The sequence below is a fragment of the Nanorana parkeri genome, unplaced genomic scaffold (genome assembly GCF_000935625.1).
Source record: "Nanorana parkeri isolate BGI_ZX_2015 unplaced genomic scaffold, ASM93562v1 scaffold389, whole genome shotgun sequence".
Lineage (NCBI taxonomy): Eukaryota > Metazoa > Chordata > Amphibia > Anura > Dicroglossidae > Nanorana > Nanorana parkeri.
The window spans coordinates 643,840-655,623 of NW_017306657.1; the positions used below are offsets into that span (position 1 = coordinate 643,840).

Here is an 11,784-nt window from a genome sequence, read left to right on the forward strand (position 1 = left end):
TATCTATCTCTAGATCTATCTATCTCTAGATCTATCTATCTCTAGATCTATCTATCTCTAGATCTATCTATCTATCTATCTCTAGATCTATCTCTCTCTAGATCTATCTCTCTCTAGATCTATCTCTCTCTAGATCTATCTATCTATCTATCTATCTCTAGATCTATCTATCTCTCTCTAGATCTATCTATCTATCTCTCTCTAGATCTATCTATCTCTCTCTAGATCTATCTATCTATCTGTCTCTAGATCTATCTATCTATCTATCTATGCCCGTGGACAGCTGAGACTGATAATGAGGTCTGACTACCAGCTAAGATGTGGACCAAGGAATGGAGGCTTTACCCACCCAAAACCTCTGGGATCCAGGACACAGAACAGAATTTGTTAATATTCTAAGAAAATAAGTTTGTTATCCCCATATCAGCCATAAACCCCTGTGCCCCTCCCCATGTGTATGTGGGACCTAGCTCAGAAAAAGGAGGTGATCTTACCAGAAACGTGTTAGCTCTGCAGTACCTTGTTCATACACCGCTCATTGCAACTTTGCAAATGTGAGTAGTTTTGATCTCTTTTCATTATTCTCATAATAAATGATAACACACAAGGAGAAGGCGCTGCTTTTTGTGTTCTTTTACATGTGTATGTGAGAGACCTAAGTGACATACACCATCCACAATCCTGATATATCAATATATACTCAGATTATTTTTTTTTTTTAAACAAAAAACAGGTTTCCGTGCACAGTTTGCAATCATATATGGATGTAGCTGTAGCCGTCACATTTGGGTATTAGATATGCAGGCTCTGCTTCTTGCTTACTAGTAGGAGGTGCACCGAAATGAAAACAAAACATTTTTTCAGGCCGAAGCCGTTACCGAAAATCTTTTATTTTAATTCTTTTTTCAAATATTTTATTTATTTTTTATAAACTTTAATTTTTTTATATTTATTAATTTGTATTAAATATTTTTATTTTTTATATTACTTTTAGGGGCTTCGGGGAAATATTGGGGGTCTAAAACAGACTCCTGATATTTCCCTTTTAAAATAGAAAAAGAGATTGAGGACACAAAGTCCTCAATCTCTTTTCCTGTGTCCCCTGTTATCAATGAACAGGAATCCTCTAGGAGGAGTGTTCCTGTTCATTCATAACATGAGAACATAGTAGGTTTACTAGAACTACAACTATCAATGAACAGGAGGGGATGTAGATCACTTGCCATTCATTCATAATGGAGGATATAGTAAACATACCAAGTCCTCAATTATGTACAATACACTCAGCGATCACTGAGTGTTTGTACCTTGCTCTCGTCTGGCACGCTGTCACAGGAGGCTGATCGAGCGGTGTAGGGAGGAGAGCTCAGCCTCCTGTGACAGCGCTGTCTCCGCCCACACAACACTCTGCCGGACTGTGATAGGCGGCTGAGCGGTGTAGGAGGAGAGATGCTCACAGCGCTCTCCTCCTGCAGCGTTTGGCAGGCTGTCACACTTTCTCTCCTCCCCACTGGGACACAGAGCAGCGCCTAGCGGGGAGGAAAGAAAACAGGGATACGCCACTGTATCAGCAGGAAAATAGCACTTTCAGCATTTAGCCAAAAGTGTCATTTTCGGCCGGTATGTTTCGGCGGCCGATATATCGGTGCATCCCTACTTACTAGTACTGCACAATGACTGAGCATTACTGCCCCTCTCAGCACATGTATGAGAAATGTGCTCAGACTGAATGAAAACAGCAATGTCTGGGTGTCATTCAGCAAGGGTGAGAACTAAGGATGCCTCACAGTTAGTTGTTAAAAGGAAGGTTGAGCAGATCTGCATAGAAAATACAGTTTTGATAACTTGAAAGACTAAACATATTACATCAAATCAATCCAAAAATGACTTTTGGGTATATGTTACAAAAGTAGTTTCAATGTGTACGCACTTGAAATACACTATATTTTTCCTTAAAAGGGAACTGGTCACCAAAAGAGGCATCTGTATTGATCTAAATCTCCACCCTGCAGAGAGGCTCTGTGAGTGGTCCTCAAAGAGATGGCCCCATCTACTGCTTTAGCTCGGTACTGATAAAGGACACTTAAAAAAATATGTCATAACTAATAGAATGCAAGCATTCCATGAACGAAAGGTTTGTTTTAACTCAAGTTTTATCCTCTACCACAGTGTCAGTTATAGGTCCTGATCTCACAGAGACAGAATGCACGTGAATAACAGCACATACAGCTATCCATTTGGGCAGGGGTAGCCAAAGTTTGGCCCTCCAGCTGTGGTGAATCTACAAATCCCCATAATGCATCTGCCTCTGGTAGTCATGCTGGTGACTGTCAGAATCTTGCAGTGCCTCATAGGATGTGTATTTCCACAACAGCTGGAGGGATGAAGTTTGGATAACCCGGTCTTAGACTAAAGGCTCCACGATTACAACAATTTTAAGTCGCAGAGATTTAGCTACTTACAAATGCATACTCCTCACGTGCACTTTTAAAAACAGAAACCTGTAAAACATTAGATATGGAGCCAAGCTTACCTGAATGGGCCATAAAAACAGGAGGCAAACTTGGCACTGTAACTCATGACTGAAACCTGGGGTAAAATAAGAGAAGACATAATGAACCTTGCCAAAAACTATGCCATACAACAGATGCATCATATCAGGTCCTCACCCCCAGCCTGGGGTGGGAGCTCACTAAGCTTGGCTAATGTGTCAAAGTGGACATGATTACCTATATCCAGCCGTGGTTGATGTATCAGAGCACCTGGAATGCCACAGCAATATGGGGATGTTTTCTCAGGTTTATGGTACATTATAATGTAGTGACAAATTTTAAAATGTTTGCTAATGTGTAAGTACCGTATATGGGAAAAACAAAGTTCCTGCAGGTATGAAGTACAAGCACCTAGACGTGCACATGACTGCAGCAGCCTCCAAAACCCTCCTATCATGGTTGAATCCTGGCTTTTTTTAGACAGGCAAGTTGTGAAAATTCCTAATAGTGCCGGAGCTCGCTGCGCAGCTCTGCACCCTCACATACATATAGACCATCCCTAGCCAACAGAAATGTGCAGGAAAGGGAGCGCAGCTCTAACATTATTAGGAAGTGCCAAAGCTTTGCCTGGGATTCAGTCATGACAAGAGGGTTTGAGAGGTTGCTGTAGGTATGTATGATAGTGTTTTTGCTCCCCAAGACAGACTCTTTAGTGTAAAATCCCAGTCAAAATTCTTTTTAGTTTTGATAAGACTAGGGACGGTTTATGGTCTAGGTATATCCACTTATCTGCATCAGTTTTTTTCCCCCAATGGCAGACTCTTAATACACAGCTTGGTCTCCAGCCTGTGAATTGTTGAGAAGGGAGAAGCAGCAGACTGACAACATAAGCCTTCTACTCACTATGCCGTCTCCTCCTGTATCATCACCATATGAGTTGCTGTGCAGAAGATTACAGAGGCTGGATATCAAGTCATATTCAGGTATTTGTGCTAGTTCTATGAACAAATACATAACTAAACTGGCTTTTTATATGTGGTTGGAGTTCAGTCGTGAACATTTACCACACAAAACATAGTAGAAAACACAATTTTCATAAGCTTACAGAACATGAAATCATCTTACCTTGTTTCCCAGACCATTGGATATTAATGCGTTCTTAATTGCACCAATCCGGCCATCCATCATATCAGAGGGCGCCACAATGTGACAACCTGCCAAAACAGCGCCCATTAACAGATTTCACCGGGGTGGAAGGAACCAGAGGAATGAAAAAAAGTGACTTTGTACTTAATGATCAAGGAGATTATTGATCGATTTAGTAGTTGCCAACACAGAAGTTTTCTTTGCGCTTTTTCTTAAGTCAAACTTCATCTAAAACGAACAAGTCAGTATTGGACAACAGCTGTGCTGCTCATCATCGTCTCCAGCACAGGAAGTGACGGGGATTCCAAAGCTTTAGAGGAGGGGGGAAATCTTCCAATGGGACTGCTGCGCTGGTGACAACTTTCCCTCACTTGGGAAAGATTTCCTCCAACTTCCTGTTGTATCTCTGGAACAGGAAGTAAAATCTCCGACAGTAAAAAGTCTGACAGTTAAAAAGGGAATACCATCTATACAGAATATACATTTCCCAAATACTTGATATGATAAGTTTCCCTGACTCATTGAGCGGAATTTCATTAAAAAAAAATGTACCTGCACGGGCATAAGCCAGAGCCACTTCCGCTAGGCGCTGGCAGCTGGCCTCGTTCTGGATGCTGCCATCTTCCCGCAGGATTCCTGCCATACAGAATATTCTTCAGTTAGAATTCACAATGAGAGAAGCTACAGTGAATGAAACAGTCCGAATCAGAGATCTGCTACTCCCTTGCAGGAAATGGTGCTGATGTCACAAAGTCCACTCATGTTACCTCTTCCCCGAGTTTTATATACTCTGCTGTGGGTTATTTCAGCAGGCTTTTTACAGTGCTTCTGAGAAGGATTCCAGCAACTGTGCTATGCAACCTCCCTCTTATGCTGTAATGTCTGTGAATGGGAACAGTGAGAGGTACTGGACCACGCTAATCCAAATGTTAGTAAATAAGAATTGTGGCAAGCATAGGTGCAGCCAGCTGCCTGAAATGAATGCCAGAATGACAATTTAGAGGCACCAAGCAGTTAAGCTCTAACCCATAGGTGAATTTGAATGCAAAATTCCTATTTCGATGAAGTTTTGACATGGTAATAGTGGCACATGTCCCAATGTCTAAATATTAATGACAGGTCCACTCTAAATAGGGGATGCCTGCATTCCCTGAATGCTTACCGCAGTGCCCATGGGAGGTGTATGGACACAAACACACATCACACGCTATCAACAAGTCTGGGAAGAGAGAGCGAATCTTGCGGATAGCCAGGATAGCAGGGGTGTCATCTAAGTCAGCTGCTGAGCCGCGGTCATCCTGTGTACACAAGATTCCAGTCAGTACAATACATGCTACTGTATGACTAACATAGCGTGCACTGAAAGCCTAACTCCAGCCAATTATTTTCTTTTTTTTTTTTTAAATACCATCAGATTTTTATTTCTGCCCATGACCCAATTGGTGAGGTTAACCCTCACTTCCTGTCCCTGTGACAACTACACAAGAATTAGGCCCAGTACACACCTAGGCAATTGAGCCGATGGCCTGTCTTTGCACTTTTTTTTTTTTTTGCACGATTTTGCTGTGAAAAATCACACAGTTTAATGCATAGAGAGGTCTATGGGACCACAAGCGCGCGACAACCACCTGAAAATAGCTGTTGCACCTTTTTGCGCAACAGGCGATTCAGCCACGAAACGCAAAAAGGTGTGAACAGGCCCCATTGACTTCAATAGGAGTCTGTGATTTGCACGATATCGCATGGCTAAATCCACATGATAATCACCTAGGTGTGAACCTAGCCTTAGGGAAGTGTATTGCACAGCCAAAAATAAAAACATCAAAAGGTCCTAATCCTTCCTCACTCTCCAAAACATTTGTTTTATTTATCTAAACATTAAATGCTCTCAAATCATCCCACCTTTGTGATTCTGCTGGGGACACCGAAGATGAGAATGGACTTCAGACCGTCTTCCACCAGAGGGCGCAGCATGGCTTCCAGTTTGTTCACTCCATACCTGCAGATAGCACAGAATATGGGTCACACTTAGCCCTACTGTAACTACAGCAGAAAACTATGCTAAACATTATTATATTCTTTTTAAGGAAGTGTAGATCGGTTTTGTAAATATCTTCTTTACTGTGGACAGTTCTAAAATTAAACAAACACAAAAATGAAAAAATATTGTCAACTGTACCTAAAGATTCAAAACAAACATTTCCTGTTTTGGATAGAATAGGGAATGGTTAACCATGGCACCTGTCAGTTTTGTTTGTTTTGTTTTTTAAATATTGCAGTCTGTGTCCAGTTGAGGTTTCCCTTCACTTCTTTTACCAGAGACAAAAAAAGTGAGAGGAGATCTTTTTATGCAAATTCCCCTCTTTTGTACAGTTGTCACGTTGGAAGATTTCCCCTCACCTCCTGTTTAGGTGACAACTGTAAACCTTTAGATTTTCCTTCACGGTCTTCATGGTGACAGTGGCAATCAGGGCAAACTGAAAAGGTGACCCCCCCTCAGCAGGAATGCAAACGGTTGTTTAAACCTAACAGCGGGTTTAAAAAAACTTTCCTATCTTATATAAAAAAAAAAAAAACCCACACAAAAAAGTTTTGGCTAGAGATAAATATGGCTACTATGTAATCTTCTATTCAGTCAGCAGATTGAGCACTAACCACTAATCTCATCTTTACATGCTGTATAGTCTCTCATAACCTGAAAAGCATGTCATTTATAAAAGCACCTGCTGAATAAGGTGAGCCACCTATTGGATGGGGCCAGCTGGAAAGGAGACTACTACTAAAAGAAGACTATTTAATATAATATACAAGTTTTTATACTGATGTTCTCCATCTATCCCAGTAGTAGTCTCCTTTCCAGCTGGCCCCATCCAATAGGTGGCTCACCTTATTCATTTGGGTGGCATTTAACCACTTGCCGTCCGCCCGTTGTAAAACAACGGACAGCACTGCAGCATTGGTGGGTTGCCGTCTCCAGATGGCATTTTTTTTCTCCTGCTTGCGGGCACACACGGGCAGAGAAGACCCGACCAATGCAAACAACCATTACCGGGTGTTTCACATATAGACGATCGGCGGCTCCATAGCCCGCCGATCGTCTATATGTGCTCGTTTTTTCGCGGGATCGGGTCGGGAGATCAGCTCCTTGCTGACCTCCCTCCGGGCTGTGAATGCAGAAGTGATGTGTGTTACATCACTTCCGCATTCACCTGTCAGTTATCTGGCTGCTATAGACAGAGAAAAGAAGCTGATGAAGCAGATCTCTGCTTCATCAGCTTCTTTTGGGGTCCACAGGTGACATTAGGGGTCCTAGGGACCACTAATGTCTCCATAAAGAGGACCTGTCAGTGTGCCTTTGCTATTATATAGGGGGATTGTTATCCCCCTATATAATAGCAATAACAATAAGTGCAAAATATACAGGTGAAACTCGAATAATTAGAATATCGTGGAAAGTTCATTTATTTTACTAATGCAACTTAAAAGGTGAAACTAATATATGAGATAGACTCATTACATGCAAAGCAAGATAATTCAAGCCGTGATTTGTCATAATTGTGATGATTATGGCTTACAGCTCATGAAAACCCCAAATCCATAACCTCAAAAAAGTTGATTATTACATGCAATCAATAAAACAAGGATTGTACATAGAACAATATCGGACCTCTGAAAAGTACAAGCATGCATATGTACTCAGTACTTGGTTTGGGCCCCTTTTGCATGATATTCTAATTATTCGAGTTTCACCTCTATAATATATATATATATACCCAAAATGTTTAACTCCCCCACGTTTACGCAGATGTAAACGTAAATAAGCGTCCAGTGCACCAGCGCGCAAAAACGACAATTTTACACACGTTAAATATCGCCGCGAACGTCGCAGTGAGAGCAATCATTTTAGGGCCACCAATCACACTAAACTGATGAGCGGTAAAAGCTTTTAAAGCGTCGCCTATGGCCAATTTTGGGTATTATCGTTTTTTTGAGATTTCGCGCGCGCACGCAATTTTAAGGCTTGACATGTTTGGTGTCTTTTTACCCGACGTGACCCCGACGTGTTTTATCATTTAATATAGGGGAAACAGTTTTTTTTTTTTAATTTCGGTAATCTTTCCTTAATATAGTAAAAAAGAAAAACACCAGGTGTGATTAAATACCACCAAAAGAAAGCCCTATCTGTCCCTAAAAAAAAATGGTATAAAATTAATTTCAGTACAGCGCTGCATGACTGAATAAAATGTCAGCCAAAGTACTGCAGAGCTGAATACTGAAAAATGGCCTGGATGGGAAGGGGGTTTAACACCGCGGATGTCAACTGGTTAAAGGAATGCAATGCTTCTGCACTGCACCAACGCATTTAACGTGCATTGCCATATGTTGTGGCAAAGTGCGCTGTAACGCGTTTTACGGCAACACCATTGTATGACTGGGCCCCAATAGTTATGCCCATGGGAAACATTTAAAAAAAAAAATAACATTGATTTGGCCCTGTGTATAACCACACATCCTCCACAGCAGGTCATATGTGAGCAGGAAATAGGAGCTTCCTCTATCTTGCGTTACATAAACTACAACAGACAGAGAAGATACAAATGTTAAGGGTGCCAGGTCCTGATATGCAAAGTAGCTTCCCACATTATAAAAAATAAATGACTGTTCAGTTCTGTAATTAGAAGTAAAACAAATTCCAGGATCAGCAGATGAAAAGGGCCATTATCAGGGCAGTGGCTGGGTATCAGAGTAGAACAGCAGGGCTGCTGGCTCCTCGGGCCTTATCTGTGACGGTGACAATGAGGGAGGTGGCTCTCTCTTAGTATACTCAGCAGAAATGAAGGTGTAGAGAAGGGACAAAGTACTAAAGTCCCACTTTACTTACTTTCCGGTGAATGCGCCTTCCCCTCCGCCAGTGCTGATGTACTATCTGTACCCCGTGCTGCCATGTAGCGCAGCCCTGCGCTATAGATTTTGAATTTTGATAGGAATTTGCGAGCACTCAATGGTCAGCTTGTTCACCTGACTGATGACCAATGAATGCTCATAATTTGCAAGTGAAATTCAAAATCCATAGTAGCATGGGCTGCGCTACACGGTGGTATCGGGTATGGATAAACCCTTGCAGTGGGGCTACCCCTGCACTGGGAACAGCATACACTGCTCATTTCGTGTGTAGGGCTGAAAATAACAAAGAGATATTCACCCAATCCTCCGAGCCAGCATGCTCTTAGCCTGGGGTCTCTCTCCCGTCCGCTGCAGCAGTCTAAGATCCTGTAAATCATCACATCCAATACTCAGTGCATAGGACGTGAGAACGCGGATTGCATTTCATTGCTGCAGTACAGGAGCAGATAGGCTTTAGGGAGAGCTGTCACAGTTGGCTGACATGGAGGATAAGGTGAATATACATTTTCTTATTTTCAGCCCTAGACCAAAATGAGCACTTAACCCTTGCAGCCCCACCAGAAGGGTTAAGAAAATAAATTACCCAGAGCTTTTATTAAAGAGCCAAAGATCATTTTAAACAATCAAATCCATTTCCACGTGTTTGGAAACGATAAAGCGTTTGGAATTTAAGGCTCCATTCACACCTAGCATATTTTCACGGCTGATTCAGCGCGACAAAAACGCTCCACCCAAGGAATCCCATTCATTTATTTGGCCCTCATTGTCATATGTGAGTTTTGTCGCAAGCAGAAATACGCCTCTCGCTCAAAATAGTACATGAGCTACTTTGTGGCAGATTTCTGCACGTTTTGTCCCATAGACTCAATAGAAAACACTTGAAAAATGCACATTGCAATTTTTTTTGCACGTTTCCCTCCATTTATATGAATGTGCGCAAAAACCTATTAAAAAAAAGACGCATGTGAAATGCGTAGAATTGGTGTCGCCTAGGTGTGAATCCAGCTTTAAAAAAAAGGTACCATTTCTGTTTCCAGATGACAAAAAGCTATGTAGTGAAATAAAGCTTTTACAAGATGTCTCATGGGTGCGTCATAGGGGAGTACAACTAAGTGAATCAATGAGGGAGTGGTATCTGGGTGTCAATGTATAACATAGAATAAAAGAAATAGCTATAGACATTTTTTTCAGTTTTGGATAGAGTGAGAAAGTGTTACAACCTCTTAATTTTTCTTTATCACTGCCTGTGTGCTATTAAAGGATATTAAAACCTTCGGGGTTTGTTGCATATATCTACTTCTAGCAAACAGTAGATATATGCAAACACATGAACGCGCTCCCCTCGTTAAAGAGCTGAAAAATCTTGGGTGGCTGCAAAGGAACACAGGGCGGGCGGATGCAGAGTACAGATCTTCGGCCGTGAAATGAGGAGAGACACAAAGTAAGTCAATGGGAGGCAGCATGCGCCCACACAGACTCCATGGGACAGGAAGTGCCAGGAAGAGAGAGGAGTCAGCGCTATCATTGTCAGTTTAAATAGAAAGTAGTCAGATATTCAAAATATTAAAGTGGGTCCTGATGTGGGAGGAAATCTTCCAGTGGGGACACCTGTTCTGGTAATAACTATCTAATAAGGGATTTCCCCTCACTTCCCGTTGTTTCTGGGACACCAAGCAAGGGGAAAATCGCAGACAGCAATAAAAGTATGACAGAGGTTTTAACAATTCTCCGCTCTATCCAAAATTAAGATAACAAAAGCTTTGGTTTTAGATATACTTTTATGTATTTGATTGGGTATTGTTTGCAAAGTGAAAATGCACCACACTCACCAAGCTTATGGAAAACTCGCCTGCAAAGTGAACAACCTCTTTGCCTTTAGCAAATCAACCCCATAGGGGAGAGGGAGATATCAATTAGTATCCCTGTATAAAGCATTAGCAAGACCTCTTCTGGTATATGCAGCACAGTTTTGGGCACCTGTTCACAAAAAGGATGATGGAGAGAGAGTGGAGAGAGTTGACCCTGGGAGTATCCATTTGCCTTTGGGGGAAATCACAAAAAGGTATTTTTTTCACTGTTAAAGCAAATTTGACAATGCTTTCATAAGGGGTTTTTTTTTTTTTTGCTTGGATCTCGTACAGGTCTGAGGATTCACAGTTTTTAATTATTTTTGCCTTTTGGTAAAACTTGATGGACATGTATGTTTGTTTTAACCCAACTCTGCAACTAAGTAAAAGTGCATCTATGGCCAGATCTGCTTCCTGTTGATCTTCAGATCTCACCGATAATGTCTGTCTTATTGGAAACAACAGACTTTCTCCAGTCTCTAATCATGTCAAACATCCACACTGCTTCTAGGAATTCAAAGCTGAATTTTAAACTCATTTTAGAACAATGGATATTTTTACTAATATATAGGTTTGGTAATGCAGAGAAATGCCTTTTTGTCTAATTTCCAATATGCTGTTTAAATGACTGGTCCAAAAAAAAAAAAACATTTGCTCCAAAAAACGCTTTACAATATAGAGAGGATACAGAATTAAGTGGAAGGATTGATGGATCTAAATACAATTATAATAATCATAAACCTTGAACACTAGCAAGAGATACTGCATAAGTAATGTCCCTCACCGTGCTTGTCCTGGCAGACTGGCAATCACTTCTACACCCTCTGGATCATCCCTGAAACACAAAACGTACAATTTAACAATGACTGACTCACTAAAGAGACATGGCAGACATGGACCTTGTGGGTTTTACTCACGTGATGAAGATGGGGTACATGATATTGTGGGCATGTAGGCTGGTGGGCGATGTTTGCCATGCTCGGAGAGTTGGATGGAAGTATCCACTGTGTAGTATGGATCTGGCTTCCATCTTGCTAGTACGGTGGCTGCATAAGAAGAGAACATCATAACCAGAGAATAAATACAATTACTAAGCAATATCTCAGCAAATATAACTTTTCAGATTTTCCCTTTCTTTTGCTGTCCCCCAAGAACACTACTATGTTCACCAAGAGCCCTGACAGTTCAGATTTTCCAATAGTGTGTTTTGTAGAATATCAAATAACGATAATAGTATATAATGGTATATGATTGGCTGCAAGTACTGCAACAATTTTCCAGCATGGCCTTTCAATAAAAGTAAATCCAAGACTGGCTTTACTCACCACAGCCTGCAGGGATAAGCAAGGGACATTTATATGTAAAGGGTTTTACTATAGCTCAAAAACAACTGC

General features: G+C 41.3%; 1 protein-coding gene across 1 annotated transcript in view; it reads right to left on the bottom strand.

Moving 5' to 3' along the window:
- The window catches only part of ALAD (aminolevulinate dehydratase), a 23,728-nt gene that overhangs the window by 3,850 nt on the left and 8,094 nt on the right, over positions 1 to 11,784 (bottom strand). The window contains exons 2-8 of the mRNA XM_018559348.1: positions 11,308 to 11,436; positions 11,175 to 11,225; positions 5,541 to 5,637; positions 4,801 to 4,936; positions 4,191 to 4,274; positions 3,618 to 3,706; positions 2,534 to 2,589 (exon numbers count right to left, since the gene is read on the bottom strand). Coding sequence (XP_018414850.1) covers positions 2,534 to 2,589; positions 3,618 to 3,706; positions 4,191 to 4,274; positions 4,801 to 4,936; positions 5,541 to 5,637; positions 11,175 to 11,225; positions 11,308 to 11,420 — 626 coding nt within the window. The 5' untranslated portion in view covers positions 11,421 to 11,436. The remainder of the gene's footprint in view (positions 1 to 2,533; positions 2,590 to 3,617; positions 3,707 to 4,190; positions 4,275 to 4,800; positions 4,937 to 5,540; positions 5,638 to 11,174; positions 11,226 to 11,307; positions 11,437 to 11,784) is intronic.